Source organism: Lagopus leucura, unplaced genomic scaffold (genome assembly GCF_019238085.1).
Source record: "Lagopus leucura isolate 7727_CA_CO unplaced genomic scaffold, USGS_WTPT01 Super-Scaffold_100001, whole genome shotgun sequence".
NCBI classification, from domain to species: Eukaryota; Metazoa; Chordata; class Aves; order Galliformes; family Phasianidae; genus Lagopus; species Lagopus leucura.
Window position 1 is genome coordinate 71,322,312 of NW_024962262.1, and position 20,899 is coordinate 71,343,210.

The following is a 20,899-nucleotide window of genomic DNA, read 5'->3' on the forward strand; positions in this document are numbered from 1 at the left end:
CTGGAGGGTGCTGAGCTCCATGTCTAGTGCTGCTCTGACCATCTCTCAAAATAAATGAATAAACAAACAAATGAAAAGGAAGCAGAGCAGCTATTCTCTCAGATTTGCTGGTGCTCCCTGGGCTGAGATCCCATTCTTCACAGCACCTCACTGGAAGGACTTGGGAGAGCTGTGAAGAAATGTGATCACTTGGTTTTTGTTTGTAGCACTGGGAATTTTCTAGGTTAATTCATCAGGGGCAATATTCTGCTCTATGAGATAGCTTAACTGCAGAATTGTGTCAATAACACTAATGTTATGTTTTATTTGTCTGTTTTTATTTTAATCTCTTATTAAATAGACTCTTGGGATTCTGTTCAGAGAACCAAAGATGTTTCTCCTCAGCTAAACCAAGCTACTATCATTGATCTCCACCCTTCCTCAACTTACAACATCCGCATGTATGCCAAGAATCGCATTGGCAAGAGTGAGGCCAGCAATGAGCTCACCATCACGACAGATGAAGCAGGTACTCTCTGGCTTTGTAGCATCTGAATCATACTGAAAATTATTGTTCTTTGATGAGAGGATTCTTTATTTGAAGTGCTGCTTATGCTGTTCTTGCTGCATCAGAAGAAATACTGAGTTTTTCCCATAAAACTCACTTCATCATTAGGGTTTATAATTAAAGCTTCTTAGTGGCATCTAGTGGCCAGAAGACATTATGCTCCAAATTTTCAACTTCTGGAAAAGGCTAGTGTATTTACAGTTAGGCACCTCAGTCAACATTATACTTCTAGTGGTGGCCCACCCCTATGCATTTTTTCCTTAGGTGACCGGATAATACAGACAGGTAACTAATTTAGTATACATTTAGTATAGATAACTAATTTAAGCTACCTCCTTTTGAAAACATTAATCCCCATAAAATTTTTTTTCTTTGTCTATTACATCCCTGAAAGCCCCCATCGTGTAGTTTTGTGATTACTCTGCAAGTCAGTCATCTTTCATTAGTTAGCACCATTCCCCTTGTTCTTTGTTTCCGTGTATTCTTCTACATCATTACAGGTTTCTGTAGCAGGAGAACCATGCCTTCATTTTCATTTCAATATCTGGAGCCTCTCATTTCTGTACTCTAGAACTGCCATCTTGTAAAACTGTTTTTTTCTCGAGGCTAGGAGAAGTGGCAGCATGGTAAGGGCAGTGGAGCCTTGTGCCTGCTCACATGTCACAAGTCCTGAATGTTACAGGTAACAGTGGATAAGACTTATGGATGAGAAGAAGAGGGCTACAGATCTCTACTGTAGTCATTAGAAATTCAAATTTTGTATGGATGTAAATACTTCTGCCAGATATATGCTATTGTATGAGATGTACAAAGTGTGCTGGTGAAAGCGGCTAAGCAGGTTCAACACAACCCATTGAAACTGGGTAAAGTTACTCTGAAAAGTCTGGACCAGATCAAAACTTGATCATTTGCATTTGAAAACGTTTTTATCATGCTAACTTCAGCTTTACTTCTATTTTATGTAAAGTCTAAAATGCTTTTTTCACTAGGGATTTTGAGAGGAAAAACATAGTGCAGATATGTGGGTGACAGTTCCCTGGTAGTGAAAAACCCTATTTATTTTTGAAGCTTCCTGTTGGCCCAGACTTTAAACACGTGGTGATAGATTTTCAGTCCAGTTTGTATGAATACAACTCAGTAATTTCCCCCAATTTTCACTGTTGGTGAAACTACCCAAAATATACCCTGTGTGAGGAGAACGTGGTCTTCGTTCCAAGGGACTTTTTGAATAAGAATAGGACACCTGGGCTTTCAGTGCAAAGCCCAGTAAACAGGAGGCAACACAAGCTGCATCTGTTCTTTCATCGTGTCATTTTTTATCCTAATAGAAGAAAAAGAATGAAAAGCATTCCCATGTTTACAAGCTTTCAGTATGCAGCTTTATTAAAGGTGAACGGTTTGCAACATAATTCTCATTTCATTGTGGTTTTTCTCTTCCTTTGTTCAATGAAAATATGAAATCACTGTAGAAAGCAGATTATCTATTCTTCCATCCTGTATGATCTGTATCCACAAAATGCCCATCTTTCTTTGTCTGTAAACATCAGAGTGTTGGATGTTGGGTCTACTCTCTCATTCTCTGTTGTTCACCCGTTCTCAAAATACTTTTTACTTGCTGAGTTTTTCCCAATTGACAATTAAATTGTGAGGATCAGTAGCTGACCTTGAAATGAAAAAGCAGCTTCCTCTTGAGCTAAGGTTCCACCCTGCATCACATTTTATTCAGTTCTTTGTAACTAAGCTTCAGAATAATTGATCCTTTTGTCACTACCTTTAAAGGAGCTGTCCATAAGGAGAGAAAGACCAGCAGTGTGGAACTGTATTCAAAAGTTACTGATCTACCTAGGGAACAATTGAGGGAGGGAGGGTCAGGCCTAGGCAAAGCATGTGTGCAGGTGGTGTGCAGTGTACAGGATTATCATTTTTTGATCACTGTTTACCTCTGTTCTCTGCTTTTATAATAGCAAATGGAAAACAGTATGAGCACAGGGAATAAGGGAGAGAAGGTAATGAGAAGAGAGCAAAATAAAGGGAGAGGAAAGGCAACAGAAAAACTGAACAACTCAAACCATGCCGTTGGCAAGGGTGCAGATTATTTATCACATATTACTGTAACCTGAGGTCTCTGCAGCAAAACGATAACTGAGCACATAGTTTTGTACTTTTCCACAGCTACTCATGATTCCAAAGCTTATAGACCACACGTTTTCCTCCATACAACTACAATTAGTTCCTGTGTTGGAAAATACACTGCAACTATATACATGCATGTGCTTGTCAGAAAACAAAACCTTTTAAACTGTTGTTTAATACTTAAGTCAGTAGAGGAAGCTGAGGTATCTGGCTTATGTGTTTGTCACAAGCTCTGTACAGCGCTAAGTATGTAAAATAAATGACTTCTTATTTAACATTAACATTTCACCACGTGTGCTAGGAACTGTTAGCTACTCAGGTCTGTATGAACTTCTAGGGTCTTTCAAGGAAAAGTTTCTAGGAGTGCATTTTAAAACCCATTTTCAGAATTGAATACTTTGCTCTGATTTCACTGTATCATAACACTCCCAGAGAAATGGTATTTGTGTTGGACAGAATCAAAGACAACATTCAAAAATTCACAGAGGCCTCATTTTGTGTCAGTGAATTTTTTCTCCTCTAGTTCTTGTTCATGATTGTAAGGGGAATAGGAATAAAGTTCTTTCAATCTGTGAATATTACTTGTGTAAAAGACAGTCAAAAAAGGTTCAGAATGAGGCATATTTAATAACTTAAATATATTATAAGCTGCATTCTGAGTCTCTCTACTCTCATCAGTTAAAGCAAAATGTTCTGGTTACTATCAGTATAGCTGTCATATACTGCTGCTCCACCTCTAACAGCCACCTCTCACCCTTTTTATTGCTTTACATCCCTTGTCATTATATTAAACTTAATTTAATACCTTTTATTGAGGCCACACTTCATCTAAGGAACTCTAGAGGAACAGCTTGAGATTACTTAATTTCTTTCTTCAGTTCTTTCTTTTGCAATGATTTATCTTCCTGAGCAAATTTTTTTTCACACCTCTCCATTCAAACCTAATCAACTCTTGATCTGCTTTGTAGCTGTCCAGCTGACAGGCAGGTCTCAGGCTTTTCTTTAAAGCATCTCACATACCCTTGGCAGCTTATCAATAGTAGATGAAGCTTCTCTTTATTTAGCAGGAGCTTTTTCCATCCAATAGTTATTTTTTGTCTGTTTTCCAGACTGGAATATCTACATTGGTCAAGAGGAGGGGGGGGCACAGTAAATTGTTAGGTTTTCATGTATAAAATGTGTAGTATTTGACTATATGTGCTCAATCTGTAGTAAGCGAGGAGGAAGGGGTGCGGGGTGGCAGGATCCTTTGAAAATTGTGAAATAATGAAGGCTGACTGACAAGTTCCTATCTCACCTGCTTTCAAATAGGTTCTGTTGCCTTGCTATCACCTACAGCATTCTGACTCATGAAAATGTGTCTTGCTTACCTACAAAATGGAAGTAGAATCATGAACATGTCACTAGACAAGAAAAGTCATTGTATTTCACTCTTAATTTTTTCCCAGGTTGCTCCATTTTAGTACGTGTTGTATTTTACAGTTGTTTGGAGATGGCACCTAAATGACTAAGATGCTAAGGTCTGGTTTTCTTTGATCGAAGCAGCAGCTTCAGTTTTTTTTTGTATGATACTGTCACAGTACAAATCTTTGTGATACTACTGTGTTAATATGGTAACATAGCACGTGAAGTGCAGAATTCTGTGTGCTATGAAGGCAATCTTGATGAATCTCTCTTCTTTCCTTCCAGCTCCTGATGGTCCACCCCAGGATGTTCAGCTTGAGCCTATATCTTCACAAAGCATTAGGGTTACCTGGAAGGTAAATATAAACAACCAAGAATGTAATCTCTGACATTATTTTTGTGTTTTCTAGCAAAACAAAGGCTTCTGATCACTAGGCACAGGGTTACTTGATGAGTGAGGGGATACATAATAATTTACTTTAAAAAGGTATAAATAAAACAACAATTTAAAGTTCAGTGCTGTCAGCAGAGCAAAAGCATACTGAAGTAGTGCAGAATGTACAGTGATTTTCAACAACCAAAATAAATGTTTAATGGGTTCTTGCCTTTTTAAAGCATTCAGGAAACATGAGTGCCATCAGATCTAGCCAACTATAACACCCAAGTTTCTATACATGAACTTGTTTTATTGTTTTCCCCTTCTTTTATGGTTGTGTAGGTAGGCAGATTGAAAAACTTTGCTTGCTTCTTTAATTTTCACTTTGGAAGAGATTTTCAAAAGAAATGACAAAAGATAGGCAACACTGGTTTACTACTGCAATTTATAGATGTCCTTTGTGATTCTGAAAATTTACCATTACACTTTATAGATGTAGATATGTGCAGACAGCTACAGGACAAGCAACATTTTCACATCTAATGGTTCAATTTCTTACTTCCACACCACTTCAGCTACAATCTAATGCCCTGATCTCTTGGTGTTTTCTGGAAACCAGAATCATATGAAAAGAGAAGCTAGAGTTTAATTTATGTGTAAACAGTTCTCAGGATCATGTTTGGAAATAGATGGATTTGTAAATGTCAAGTGTCTGATACAACAAAATAACCACAGAAATGAGCTCTATATTGAATATATACTCCATTGCCCCAACAAGTCTCATGAGCTGAGTGTAGAGAGGGATTTACATAACTGAAATGACTCTAAGATGTGAGCTGCTTGTTGCTGGCTAGTACCCCTGCAACACATATCCGCATCGGAAAAGGGGAGTCCATGCTCCCAGAACTTTGATCCCATGTGAATATAGTACCATGCACTGTTGAGGTGCTGACTAGACATTTGGCATTTGCTATAAACAGTGCTATGAGACTGCACACACAGAATGCAAAGAGCACATAGTCTCTTGTGAATCTTGAAGGTCTTATTCCCATAAACCCAGTCTGTGTTAAATCTGACTTCGCAAAATTCTGCTGTCTGCCTCTTGTTCCGCCACAGCCAGGGCTGTGCATTGGCAGCACCACAATGTTTGTACATGTGCCAAATGAACAAGATGGCAGATCTTTCATTCATTGACTGTCAGTGAATGGTGTATGGTCAAGTAGCACGAGAGGTGCTTTGACAGTGAGCTGCTCTTGGTGTAAGTCCTCTAGCCAGGGGAATCCTATAGTCTCATCGTCCCACAGAACCCCACTGGGTGCTGTTTTCCAAGCAGCAGAAACTCTGGAGGTCTTATTATGAAAGGATGAACAGAAAAAGGCAACGTTGTGTCTGCACTGAAATTTTGTCCATTGTATTCTTTGTACTCTCAAGCCTATGCTTGCTCAGCTTGAAAGCTATTTGTCTTGATTTACAATCATTACTTTATCTGGTCATAGGACAGCTCATCAGATGGGTGCTATGTTTCTCTGTGGTACAGGAGGCAAATTCTAATTCTTTTCCTTGACCTGGAAGCTCTTTAGAGAAAAAAAGTGAAGTTACTGAGCTACCTTCCTGAAGGATTAGTGCTCACTTAGTCCCACCTTACTGGAAGAATTATTTCCTGAGTGACAGGTTGTAACAGCTGTCCCCTAATTAAGAAACAAGAAGCCAGGAATAAGCCATTCACTTTCCTCAAATTTTTGCTATTCTGTCCTGTGCAGCTCACTTCTTTGGGACTGTGTTAAATAATGGATCAGAAGTCCTATAGTTCTGCTGAATCCTAGCTTTTTTAGTAGGTCTTCATGATGCAGTAATTAATAGTCTGGTCATTTTTATTTGGAAGTTTGTGAGGCTTTGTGAACCATGCTTATGCTTAAAGCTGACAAACCTTATCTAAATGCAGATGGTGTTAGTAACAGCAAAAGAAGAAAATAATAGATCAGTTACGTTTTGTCCTGTCCTAAATTCTATTTCTGCAGTTTACTTCCATTGTTAATCTTCTGCTAATGTTTCTTTTAGTCCACCTTTTAGAAAATTCCGGTTAAGCAAGCTTTCATAGGTCTCTTTAATCCCATCTATTTAATCCCTTCTCCCTCATAACCAGTGAACACAAGCACACAGCACAAAGCCACACCAGGGGAAGTTCAGAGTGGGAATCAGAAAAAATTTATTTACTCTGAGAGTGGTCAAACATTGGTACAAGTTTCTTAGAGAGTTGTTTGATGCCCCATGCCTGTCAATTTTCAGAAGTCATTTGGACAAATAGTGTGCTTTAACTTTTGGGTAGCCCTGAAGTAGTCAGGCAGTTGGATTTGATGTTCTCTGTAATGCCCTTCCAACTGAACTTTTCTATTCTACTCCACTTCTGTGTGTCTTTATACGATGTTGTAAATCACTGAATTTTTTAACCCTCAGTATTTTTGGAGTTCAAAAGGTTGCAGAGAAAATGAGAATAAAACAGGAACTCTCGTTTAGGAAAAAGTATGAAAATAGTCATTATTTTTCCTTGTAATACTTTATTAAGTAAAAGAAACCATTCAGTTTAGGTGTGTGAAATATCCATTCTCTTCTTTATTCATATACACATGTTTACATTTACAGAATGTCGTACTTAACAGAAGTCATTGGTATTTTATTTTAAATATATTACATTTTATGGAATCAACATCTGAAATTTTTTCATAATATTCTATGACTACTGATAAAGTTAACAGTATTTTTCCCCATGAACAATTTTCAATGAACAAATGTTGTTTCACTGATGTTTTTACTAAAAATGGGCATATAAACAAGAAGATGTAGATATCAAGCGTGATTTATTTGTGCAGAGAGTAAATCCAAAATGAAGTATTTTTTACTTATTACTTAGATAGTAATTAAAGGGAGCATTTGATTTTTTTGTGGAGCAGAACATTTCAATACTCTGAAGTGACTTTGAGCTTTTTTTTGCACTGTATGTTTCGAAGAGAAAAAAGAAGTTTATATTTTATTTAAAGAAAAAGCCTCTGATCTAAAACAATTATAAAGATGTTTCATAAAAAATTCAAAATTCACTGTTTTATTCCAATTCAAAATGAGAAAGTATATAATTACAGAATTCCCACTGAAAAGGCTATTCTGGCTCTAGTCCTGCTCTGAGAACATTTCAATGCAGAGTAAATATATGGTTCAATTTTATCATTATGTTCCATCTGTTTTACAGTATGATATGTGCATATTTGTTGTGTAGTTCTTTATTTTATTGTGTAAAAGATGCACATTTACTTTTCTTGGTATACAATGCAAGCCTTACAGTATATAGTATATGAATACACGGTATCTTAATGTGTACTGTAAGTGGCAATAAGTAGGGGGTGACATTCATAGCATAAATATTCCTCATGATACAGTGCATGTTTTTATATATGTTGCTTGAAAGTTCAGTGTGTTTGTGGCAATGGCTTTTGTTCAAAAATCTCCTACGGTAACGCGTGAGAGTGTTCCAGTTGTGGCCTTTAACTCTGAGATGCTTTAGACCTCAAGACCACAATGGGCTCCTGCTAATACTAGAGACAAGAAATTCTTTGCAAGCTGTTGAGAATTTGCCAAGGTATGGTGGAATCCAACATTAATGGAGAGAAGTGATGTCCTGGAATAATTAAAGTGGCATCTCCAGAGTTTTGCACATTCAGAAAAGAGACAGTTACCTGCAACATTGCCTTAAAGCTCTTTTACCTCTGACATTCAAGTTGTTCACTACCTTGTCCAAGCTGATTGTCCTTTAGTCAATTTGGAATGTTTAGATTATGTTAGCTCAGCCTTTTTGCCTCGTCTTTTCAAGACTGACAGTGCACTGACATCTTTGTAAAGAAGTTTTTTGTTTACAACAAAACAAAAATGTTCTAACGTGGAACAAGTATTCTGTTAGATTCTGAGAAAGCAATTCTAATCCTTATTGTGGTCCTTAGAAGGGATTCAAGTCCTGAAACTCAGTTTTTTGCATGCTGAGTGCTAATTTGGTCACCTATGGCTGAGCAGACAGCACCGTGTATGCAGAGAGCTTATCAGTAACAGAAGAACTAAAATAACATGGGAAATTCTGAAGGCAGCAGGAAGGAAGAATGTAAAGCATCTGGAAAGATAATACAGTCAGATCCATCCAGTGATAGCTTTTAAATATGAGGAAGGTGCTGATTTTTGCAGAGCGATGATTTGTCTGTAGTGGATAAAATTTGAATTCTGTGCTGGCTTTATTAGCTCAAGTGAGACTTTGCTCCAGTGGATGAGAAACATGCTGAAGCAGACAAGTCCTGTGGCAGAAAGAAGCAGTCTTGAGAGAGAGTTTCTCAGTACATTTAGTTGGATATAGTAACAAGAGAAATTGCTGCCTATGCCAGTGAAACTCATCTAAAGTTTCTCTCTGATAAGCTGCATCGCCATGACCTTTCGTATGGGTCAGTGGAACAGATGAGCTTGGTGGTATCTGGTGTGAATTTGGAAGAAAGCTGATGGATTTAGAAGAGCTGTTTGTCCATGGATTATAAACTGTGCCTTAAAATGTTTGTACTAATTACATCTAATATTCACTGGAATATCAGGCAGGAACATAATCACATACTGAAATTAGTCCACTACTAATTAAATAAAATCATAAAAGGTGTTTCTGACAGTAAAGGTCTTTTTCCCTGAGTTGCCAAGCCTTATTTTACTGACAACAATTTTTGCTGCAGAATGCTGATTATTTCCACTAGTTAAGATACAAGGAATCTTCTGCTTTGACTGAAAACTACCATATATAATTATGGCTAACAATTTTTGTACTGACCATATTTTTGAAAGCCAGATATCTTACTCCTTGTCTTCCTAGCTATTCATTATGCAAATCCCTGCTTTCCAATTCATTATTGCTTTCAGCACTCATTATCTAGTCATCTTTCTACAATACACCCTGAATGAACACAAGCATATTTCAAAGCACAGCATAAAAATTTCCCAATGCTGACTCAATAAACTACACCTAACTGCTTTCAACAGATCAATAAATGTGCTACTAAAGATTTAGTGAGTGAACGGTAGGGTCTTCTGGCAAAAACACTATTAGTAGGAAATGGTATGCCTATAATGCAAATATACTATTAGCAAGTCAACTTTGGTTCATCTGATAGGAGAACAAAACATTACACACTTAAACTTTATTCAAGAAATATTTCTTTCTCAGATTTTTCCTTGTATGGCCATTTAATGGTCTTAATTTCAGCTCAGGAATGCACTATTTAAGCAACCTATGTTCAAATTTATGTATAATTGTATAAAGCTTTGATTTCATGTGCAAGGAGGATTTTTGAATTTTTGCTTAGAAAGAGACTTGCTTGCAATAGGAGGAAAAAAAAAAAAAGCTGACTTCTTGCGAATTCCAAAATTTTTAAGGGACCAACTTGACTTTGGAGATATGTATTTAAAGTGTATTTTTTCATATCCTGTTTAGGCTCCAAAGAAGCACTTGCAAAATGGAATTATTCGTGGATACCAGATAGGTTATCGGGAATACAGTGCAGGTGGCAATTTCCAGTTCAACATCATCAGTATTGATACCACAGGGGACAGTGAAGTTTATACCCTGAATAACCTGAAGAAATTCACACAATATGGCATGGTAGTTCAAGCTTGTAACCGAGCTGGAATAGGACCTTCTTCTCAGGAAATCATCACCACTACTCTTGAGGATGGTAGGTCTTGGCAAACAGCTGTTGTGAGTCACATTATGTTTTCTTTATTTCTTTTTACCTTGTATATTTGCTGCTCAATTAGTGGTTGTTGTAGACAGAATAATGTAAGACCAGGCTTTGCACTTGCTAAATATAGTGAACAACTGGGAAGGTGGATAGGAGGAGGCTAGCCACTGGCTATGTACAATTATCATTGCAACTGATCCAGAATCATTCAGGTAAATAAATGCTAACTGTACTGATGGGATATATCCTATTGTGAATAATATTGACTAAGATCATAACTTTCATTAAAAAGCTAATTACTCTGGTGTTTACATATTTGCAAATTTTGTGATCTCATTGTAGCTTCATTATGCACTTTGAGAGATGCTAACTGTAACTCAGAAAGGGGAAGTGATACTGTTTTGTTGGCTTTATTTTGTTTCCAAATCAAACTGCTGGGAAACCAGGAGGCCTTGTATTACATAATCTCTTGTCACCCTAAACAGAGATGTGTTTTCAAGGATATCCAAACTTATGATTAAAAGAAAATAAAGTCATTATTTCAGCCAAAATGTAAGCTTTCTAATCTAAGAAACAACTTAGATATGTTTTTCAAACTGTGTAAAATGCACTTCTCAAACAATGAAAGGGAGTCCTCTAGTGGAAAAAGAGAATGTTTTCATATCCAAAAAGAAGCTCAGTATTTTAGGGGAGTACAAAAGCAAACTCTATATAATCCTTATAGATGGCATAGGCCAGATTTTCAGTGTATTGAAGTCGGTGCCAGCTAAGAATCTGACTTTTTGTATGTGGGAAATTGAGAAAATTCTTGAGAGCTACAGACTTTGAGGCATATGCTTCCTGGAAGGCTGGTGATTTTCATTTTCTCTGAATGTTTCTAGGCCCAGACACATTACTGCAAGAAGCCAGAAAGCAGTATACTTACACTTACATATTTTGAATTATAATGTGTAATATTTTTATCTTCAGAATCTGTTTTTCTTAATATTCTTTTTTTGTCCTTGTTCAGTTTTGGCTCACCCTCAAAATTAAAGATGAGCTTTTAAAGCAGCATCAAAAACTAATACTGGAGTTATTGCTGTAAAGCTGAACAGCGAACAGAAAATACTTAATATCTCGCTGATTTTTTTTTTTTCTTCTAAATGTTAGTGAAAATATTCCATTGATATTTTTCCCAATACTTTTTCAAGCAGCTGCTTCCTTCTCCTGCTCTATACTGATTTGAGGAGACAGGATTTTTCAGAAAGATGGCAATTTGAGACAGAGCTTAGAAAAAAATTTAAAATCATTTGTAAAGTATGTTCTGTATTTTTCATCACTAGGACACATTTCAATTAATACAAAAACATTAAAAAAAAATAACAGCAAAAAGCAAACTGCTGTTGAAAGACAAGTCAGCGAGGATGGAATATATCAAAAGTCATTCCAGGGACATCAGCTACACTTGCAGAAACATGTGGATTCTAGCAAGACTTAAGGCTTAGCACTTTTAACAGTATGTAACTGACAAATAATGGGTGGTGGGACAGCAATGCAGATTTCCCCTTTGGTGTAGCCAAAGGGGAGTCTTCTAACAAGTATGGAAGAGTGCTCTTTCGTATACATTTCTTCAAACTAGATACATGCATGCGGTAAATTCATCAAGTTAAAGATAGTGAATATTTTATTTCAGTGCCCAGCTGCCCTCCAGGGAATGTGCAAGCCACTGCCACATCACCAGAAACCATTTCTATTTCTTGGTCAACGCTGGCAAAAGAAACTCTGAATGGGATTCTGCAAGGATTCAGGGTTATCTATTGGGCCAATCTCTTGGATGGAGGTAATAGAATTCTAACAATCACTAAGTAGCAGGGCATATATAGCAATTATGTCATTTATTATCTGTTGTGAAAGCATTGTACTTCCTTTACTCTTTGGTTGGGAGAAAGCATCATCTACCTGTGAAAGGAAGCTATCTTCTATAGAGCTTTAACACAGTAGCAGGCATTGCAAAGCTGACTGGAGAGGCCTTTGGGAAGGCTTCCACCATGGGACTGCAACATTCCATAGACCTGAAAAGTACCCAAAATGACTCAACAAATTTCATCTCATTTACATAGTCAAGTGGGTCTTTATTAAAGAATGATAATATGAACTTTGAAAACACCTGCCTAACCTTGTACTTTGTTTTAGTTCTCTTTGTTATCTAGTTAATCAGTTATTTACCTTTTTTTTTTTTTTTTTTGGGGGGGGGGGGCAATATATTTTAACACCACAGTTGAAGACAAAAGAAGGAAATATTTTGGAAAAAGGCTTATTATTTTCATACCAGCTTCTTCTGTTCGGCTTATATTTTGTACTCTTAGCATTATTAGCATATTAGCATAATAAGTAAACCACTGAGTGGAAAATGAGTGAAATGAACAAAAAAGAACAAAGATGCCCTATTTATCTGCAATTTATCACACGATGGCAATAATTCTACTTGTGGCCCTTTCTTGTATAATAGGTCTTTATTTCATGCCTTTATTCCTATTAGCTCTGTTGAATTTTTGCAGCTCTAGGGCAGTGACCTGTCTTCCTTCTTTTGTGTTCATCCATCAGAATCACAGTTCATTCTAATATACAGTCATCTTGTAAATCCTGACCTCTGTTAGTATGACAAGGGAAACTCAGAGTGGAAGTATAACTCTAGGGCCCATTCTTACTTCTGGCAACATCAGAAATAAGCCACCAATGCCTTTGTTTATTTAAAGTTAAAAATGAAAAATACATTAAAATCATGCATAAAAATGTAGACGTGACTGACTTAAAACTAAATGTTCAGTGATGACTGTAGTATTTGGATCAGTTCCTATGTGAATATTATCAGTGCATGTCTAAGCTCCTACATGATGTCTTACAGCATGATGAAAAAAAGATGATGTTCATGCAGTGCTTAAAACTGAATTTTCATCTTTTTTTTTTTCCTCAGCTTTATTTTCTGCCCTAAATATGTCCCAAGCTTTTTTTTCCATATGGATTATAGTTCTTAGCTTGTTGAAAAAACAATACATATAAAGTGCATCATCTTTCTGCAAGTAAATCTGATTTTACTATGTTTAAACCTATTGCTAGCTGGTATTACTGCCATCAAGTGCTTTGCAGAAGCACTTGATTCATATTTTAAAACGAAGTGGCTATTTTTTTTGTTTGTCTGTTTTTCTCAAAAATGGAAACCCTTTGTAAAATAATTGGCTCATTTTTGCTTTAGGTTGTATTTTAAAATAATTTATTCTCATATGTTCTGTCTGAAATATTTTATAATTAAAAATATTAAATTCTATTCTCTGTATTTAAAAAAATGAAATGAGTTTGAAGCCAAAAACAGGTCTGCTTTGAACTGTAATAAATCCAAATATAAAGGAATTTAGTCTATTGCTATTTTGTAATAATAAAGAATTACATTTTTTAATCTTCAAGATATTCACAGTAGGTATCAATAGCTTAGAAAAGACTGACCTTGCCAATAACTGTATTTCCTTCTTATTCTATAGAGCTAGGAGAAATAAGGAATGTCACAACTACACAGCCATCTCTGGAGCTTGATGGTCTGGAAAAATACACCAACTACAGCATTCAGGTGCTGGCTTTCACGCGAGCTGGAGATGGAGTGAGAAGTGAACAAATTTTCACTCGCACTAAAGAAGATGGTAAGGAGTAAAGCATTTCCATTCCTGCTTCCACAAGAGGCTTGTATGCCTCAAGCTTTTAAAGTAGTGCAAATATTGTATACAAACAGTCAGAGTGAGATTTCTGTCTGAAAATCTTGAGTTAGAAACACACAGAGAGCAGTGTGCACCCACATCTTTGAAAACAGTCTGAGATTTTCCAGGACTCCAGTTCAGATTAGCCAGGAGTTTGTAGGTAATTCTCATGATCTAAATAGGTTTATCTTTACTTTTGTTTTCAAATACCTCAGGATCTAACAGGAGAATTTTGAGTGCTTTTGAGTTAATTCAAAATGATTGAAAAGGGGGAAAGAGGAAATGACTATTCTGGGGTGTTCTTATATAACTGAGATGCCTCTAAAAAGGTTTTCTTTGATATAAGGCAAAAACTTCCTCCAAACACCTCTTCTTTCAGAAGCAAAATGGAGAATAAAAATCTCCTGCTTTTTTATTGATTAGAGCATGGAAAATTTAAGTCCTAATGCTGAAATTTTAAGTTTTCTCTCTATCCAGTTTAGATGCTTTGAAAAATCTTTGAGATGGATGAATACTTCTGTGAAGACTTCTGAACATCTGGATACTATTAGATAAGAATATTTTGGCAGGAATAAACATTGGCACTGTCCTAGCAATGAAGTTAACTAAACAGGTTTGATTGGAAAATTCTCCTGTGAATTTTTTCTAGGAAACTAATCAATGGATTTTCCTTGTTACTCATCCAGTTTACTGAATATATTTGACTTTTTTTATTATTGTTATTTTTAATAAGATCTACAAAAGTGCCAGTGAAAGTGAGAGTAGGTTCAGTGATTAACTGACTGGGTGAATACTAAGAAATTTTTCCAACAAATACTAAGGGACTCATTCTAAAACTTACATCCATTGGAAGGCCATGTGGCTGTACCTATAGATGTATCGAGGGACTGTAGTGTAAAAATTTGGACTTCTGAACTTTTTTTATCATGCTATGAATTTGCTTATTTTCTCCTTGTTCTATTTCAACATACTTACTACAATCCATTATTTTGATCAAAGTTGTGTTATCATTAAAAAAAGTGAATGCTTTATAGCTGAGAAATGTGAGGAAATTTAGGCCTCCACCTTTGAACAGCATTGCAGCTTGCTGCTTTATGTGTTGAACTGGCCTGCTGGTCCTGTTGCCTTACATCTCAAACTGACCAGAGAGACGTACTTCCAGAAATCCTTGAAAAGCCCAACAGTAGAAACAACCTCTGGTCCCTGGATTGGCATTTCAAGGTATAAATACAAGGGAAGTCATAAGGCCCCTGTATTAGTTCCTTTTGAGTTAAAAAAAAAAAAAAAAAAAAAAAAAAAAAAAAAAATTAAGGGGAACTGTTAGCCACCAAAACTTGCTTGAATGTGGATAACATCTGGGCTCTGTATGAAGTTCTTCCAGCTTTAGAAAACTGAACAGATGACAGAATCGGTGCCTGCAGTATCTCTGTCTCTTATCTGGAACAACAGTAGAGTGTTTTAATGTTCCTGAAATTTTTCTGCCATTGAGCTGAGACCACCCCCTGCAAGAAAGAGCATTGCAGCCATCATAGTTTACTAAGCTTGTCTCAAAAAATAACAGTGATGGTGACAGTTTTAGAGGGGAAGATGTATGACTGGTGGCTGAAGTCCACAGCAGAGGAGGCTGAGGTCATGGTGGCCTACAGCTCTTCAATACTGCACAGCACCAGCGCCCAAGGGAACAGCATGGAGCTATGTCAGGGGAGGGCAGCTGGGGGTCAGGGAAAGGGGCTGCACCACAGGGCGGTGGGCGGGGAACGGGCTGCACAGGGCTGTGGGCACGGCCACCACTGATGGAGTTCAGGGAATATCTACACAGTGCTCTCATACATAGGGTTCAGACATAGGGTTTGATGTTGGGTGGTCCCATGTGGAGCAAGGAGCTGGACTTCTTGATCCTTGTGGATCCCTTCCAACTTGGGTTATTCTATGATAATACAATCTCCACTGCTAAATGTGTGTTGAAAACTTCCATCTCCTTTTCTGGCCAGGGAGACCAATGGATGACTTCCTGCTTTATAAAAGTATTTTTTATTGGAAGGGTTGCTGTGGCTGTTGTTCCCTGACCTTTTCCATCCTATCTGTTTCCAGTTTAAAACAGTCCTGAAATAGTAGAAGATCCACATTTTTTATTTTTGTTTTTTATTTTTCTTAACTCTCTTCTGTCTAGTTTGCTTTTCCCTAAATCTTGGTGGCTCTTTTGCTCTCTCTGTTTCTGAGATCAGACAGGCCCTGAGATCTGGGAAACACATGTCATCTGCCTATGTTTGGCTGCTGTGCAATGGCTCATATCTTATCTTTAATCCCTCTGGCGATGAAACCACAGGGCTGTTCAGCAGTAATTCACCCTGAGGCGGTATGCTAAACTTTTCTGATGTTTTGTGTTGCCTTACAGTGATTCCACTCATTAAATCTTTTGTCCAGAAAAACTAAACTGAAAGGTGTTGCTAAAAAATGCAGTCATTTCATGTTTTGCTTCAGCTTGACAATTTTTTTTATTAAAGAGCAGTAAAAGTCTAAAGTGGAATACACGAGGGGCTGCCGTGAAAATTAAGCTCAAACTCAAGTACCACTTTTAACCATCCTTAAGGCTATGGAAGTTAAATGGAAAAAGAGCATTCATATTGCCATCTGTAAGTATCTAGTAGATCTCTTGATCCTCAGGTATTTCTTCTGTAGTATTCTAAAGAAAAGAAACTCCTGTTAAAAGTAGGGCTAATTTCAGCGCATCCAAAAGATTCTACTCTGAAGTAATTTTTGAGCATAATCTTAGCAGGACGAATACAAATCATTGCAATCTTAACAGAGCTTAGATCTAGAAATATTATATTTCTACTTCCAGTCCTTCTTTTGTTAAAATTGTGACCTAAGATATTCCATTGTCCTCTAATAAAAATCTGTAATTCTGAGATATTTTTAAGTGGCTGCCAAGCCTTCCATATCGTTATTACTACAAGACCTTATCACACCATTGATTTATTTTCCTTTTTTCATTTCTTTTGGATTAGAAGAAACTTTTCTTTGCAAAATCGATGGTGCAGCATGATCCCTTGCTGCTTTTGAAAGGCAGATCGTAGCCTCCTGTCACTTCTCTGCTGCTGTTTGGTTTAGAGACATCAGGCCGGAATTTCTTTTGCAGTTCTGAAATCTCCAGTGTGGCAAAATAAGAGTACCCAGGGAGTAAAGCAGTCAGCCTGAATGAAATGAATTGAAGCTTCGGTTTCTTGTAACATTTTGTACTTATTTTAGACACCAGGGGTCAGACGCTACTGCTGATCAGCTTATGAAATGGGAATAGTTCTAGCAAATAGTAGGGAATGAACTATCCTCTCAATGTGATCGTATTTGGCTTTTGTCTCATTTTCAGTCGTGATGGTGTTGTCATTTCTCTTGAAGTTCCCCTTGTCAGAAATAGAAGTGAAGCAGAAATGACTATTTTTTAAAGAACTAATTGTGTTTTTGTCCCTTGCCCTTTTTACTTTGCACAGAGTTTTAAACAAGCTGGTTCTCTTCTTCACCCAAGGACTCATTTTATTACGTCATTTAAAATTGAAGTTTCTTCAAATTCTCTTCCTCACACTGTATAAACTATGGCCTCATAAGCTACCCTACTCAGTAGCAATGGGGAACAATGAATTTTCTTTCTGTTTCTGTGTTGCAAATATGATATTATAAAACCATATTAAAAAAAAATGTGTTTGTTCCCCTTATAAGCTGGATGCGCCATGTAGCACCTCAGCAAACTGAAGCATCTCCAACCTTAGGTGGAAGGGATGAACACAGGACACAGCTCTCAGGCAAAGCTTCCTATAGTTGGCAATTAGGACTGGAATGGCTGCTTGTCACTTGGTGCCCAGTAGACATTGCTTCTGGGGTTTATGTGATCAGGAATCATTGAATCATTGAATATCCTGCGTTGGAATGGACGCAGAAGGATCATCCAATCCAACTCCCAGCTCCAAATAGGACCACCCAAAAAATCACACCGTATGTCTGAGAGCGTTGTCCAGATGCTTCTCGAACTCTGTCAGCTTGGGGCCATAGTCACTGCTCCTCTGGGGAGCCTGTTCCACAGGGAGGAGTAACACTAAATCCCTTCATGTAATCAAGGCTCAATTCTGCCTGAATCCAATGAGATTTCCCCCCTCTCCTCTCTCTCTCTGGACATTATATTCTTGGCGACTGGTGTGACAGGGTGGATGTACAGATGCCATCTGATGAAGCTCCATATTTTTTCTTAATGGAATGAGCATAAATCCAATAAAAGCAGGCTCATTGCTCAATTCTGCATAGTTTCTACCCACTGGTGATAGGGGTGGCTGTGTAATTCACCTCTGTCCTGAAGAGGCTTATATGGCTTAAGTCTGGACACTGTGTTGTAAATTTGCCAATAATGTACCCATAATACATTATTTTATTTAGTATTTCAGTTAGCATAAATTGAAATTTTAGATGTAATATGTACATTAACATAGGACTACTGGAAGTAATAAGGCTTTTATTTAGTTTTGTTTTTCATAAATGTAGCAGTTCTTAGGGCAGTCTTGTGTGGTATGGAATTAGAAATCTCTTAGGGAGCCATGTTCTTTTTTCTGATATAATGGTTATATTACTCCTAAATGCACAGCACTTGCCTCCCTGCTATTCAATACTGTGAAGAAAAATGGTGATAATTTAACTGCTTATGAAAAAGGGAATGAGAAAGTTCCTGGAGCTCCTCCCCATTATCCTGCACATCTAAATGCAGTTCCCTGGACTAGTCATGTCAGGATAATTGCTTTCTCTGTGTTTGCATTTCACTTGCAGTGTCAAGAATACGAAGTGTTCTTGTCTACATGAAAGCTGCATGCTATTTCTGTGACTCTGAAAGCCTTGTTAGCTGGAGCATGAGGCTATCTTTGATTTTAAATCAAATGCCAAATCTACTCTCTCGAAGCTGGCAAAGTTGGCTGGAAGCAGTTCTCTGCTTCCCTGTGCTCTGCCCTGTTTTTTCTTCAGCCTCTTACCACTGTTTTAAACCTGGTGACCACAGGAAGAAGAATCTGTGCTATAGCACACGTTTAGCTTGTCTGTGTTGGGATCTATGGGAATCAGTGTTCCAAATAAACATCCATGGACATCTCTTTGTGCTGGTGTCTCAGCATGTCTGAAGGTAACAAGGCTACAGGATGCAATAGCAACAAGAGAAATACCTCAAGTTAGTATAACAAGATGTATCTTTCCTCACCAAGATGCAGTAGGTACCACATTCCTCCTGCACACCTTCTTCAGATATGAAAGGAGCCCATGTTTAGAAACAAGTGTTTCAGCTAATGCCACATTAACTCATAATAATCTTGTTTAGTCTAGTGAATGAGCAGGAAAATGACTTTATCCTCTGGACAGAGGTCAGTGGGGATCTTTAAAGTATCACAGAATGGCTTATGTTAGAAAGGACCTGAATGCAAGATTCTTGATAAGGAAATGTGTTACCCCACACACTATCATTTCCATGCATACAACCTGGAAAAGTTAAGCAGTGTAACAAGAGGAGGATTAATAATTGAACATATGGAGTAATTTTGGAAACACTGCCAAAACTGTTACCCGATTCCAGCCTCTGATCCAAGAAGGTGGAAGGGTTCTTAGATTAGAAAAAGTTCAGAAATTTGACTATGTAACTTCCTGAGTTCTTTCTAACATCCCCTTCTACTGGTCTGTATACCAAACAGAAATACTATCCAGTGTCGAGTCATGTTTTCCATGTGTGACCAATGACTAGAAAATGCGAGATGAATTCCAAACAGTTGACAGCTATGACCAATTACCATCTGAATGTGTCCCTATAGATCACACCCTGGTTTAACAATAAATTACTTGAACCTCATACATCTATTTGCAGTGATTTCCAGAAAACATTACTAACTGTAAAGGAATCCCCCTGTGGGTTAATTAATTACCCTGGAGAGCTAGCTTTCATTCTTCAGCAGCAGGAGCAAATAGCATTTCTAATGAGCTGGGTACAAATAGCAGTTGAATGCTGTCAAGCATCAATATTTACTCTGTATTGGATAGAGCTGCGAGCCGAATTAGCCCCTTTGCAGCAAGTGGCTGGGTTTGCATGCAATTATAATCACGACATTTTCACTTGATGCCTTATTAGCTTTTTCAAAACATTATAAGTAGAAAGGGCATATTCAGAAATATTGCACTGAGTGATGCTTATCTATCAGTTTTGCTGCATCTTCCATTTGTGTGTATATAGGCATAAAATTGAAGGTTTCTTTATATGCTTTTTAAAAAATCCAAAACAGTTACCTAAACAGCTAAGGTCTCGGGCAGTCAGACTTTTCTTTATGAGCAAATTTTTGTATTCATTTAAACTTAGAGAGCCAAGATTAAGGGTCTACCTATGAAAATCTGCTTGCTGGGAAAGATTTTGTCCATCTCTAATACACAATGAATGCTTTCTGTTAATATAAAGAAAGCTGATCAAGCTCTGGAAGCATTTTTTTTACTGGAAATTCTAATATTTTGTTAGTTTTACTTGAAATTAGACAAAAAATGTGAAATACCTCACAAAAAAATTCAGCAGAAGACAAAATCCATACAAATGTGTTATTTCATCTTTAATAACCCATGCAGTTATTTCCAATATAACATACCTATTTTAATAATTTAACATGAATATTCTGCACATGCAATATTAAAAATATCTTGTAAATTATTTACTTTGATGGATTTAATGCTATTTTTAAATATTTTCCTGTTCAAACTTCTTATTCCAGGAAACTTTATTCTACTCTTACTGCTTTGGTTAAGTACAAGATTACATATATGTGATACTTAATGGATATTCTAGCATGCAGGAGGTTTATTTTCACATTATTATAGGAGCAAATCTAGAGAATGTGGCATGAGCTTGAAAATGAACATGCACATAAATTTGAAATCTTTCTCAAAGTAAAAGTCAATATGATGTATC

General features: G+C 37.0%; 1 protein-coding gene across 1 annotated transcript in view; it reads left to right on the top strand.

The window, feature by feature from the left end:
- DSCAM (DS cell adhesion molecule) overlaps positions 1-20,899 on the top strand; it is a 370,474-nt gene that overhangs the window by 276,131 nt on the left and 73,444 nt on the right. Inside the window, exons 13-17 of the mRNA XM_042867346.1 lie at positions 341-508; positions 4,370-4,440; positions 9,964-10,204; positions 11,883-12,029; positions 13,726-13,881. Of these exons, the coding sequence (XP_042723280.1) occupies positions 341-508; positions 4,370-4,440; positions 9,964-10,204; positions 11,883-12,029; positions 13,726-13,881 (783 nt within the window). The remainder of the gene's footprint in view (positions 1-340; positions 509-4,369; positions 4,441-9,963; positions 10,205-11,882; positions 12,030-13,725; positions 13,882-20,899) is intronic.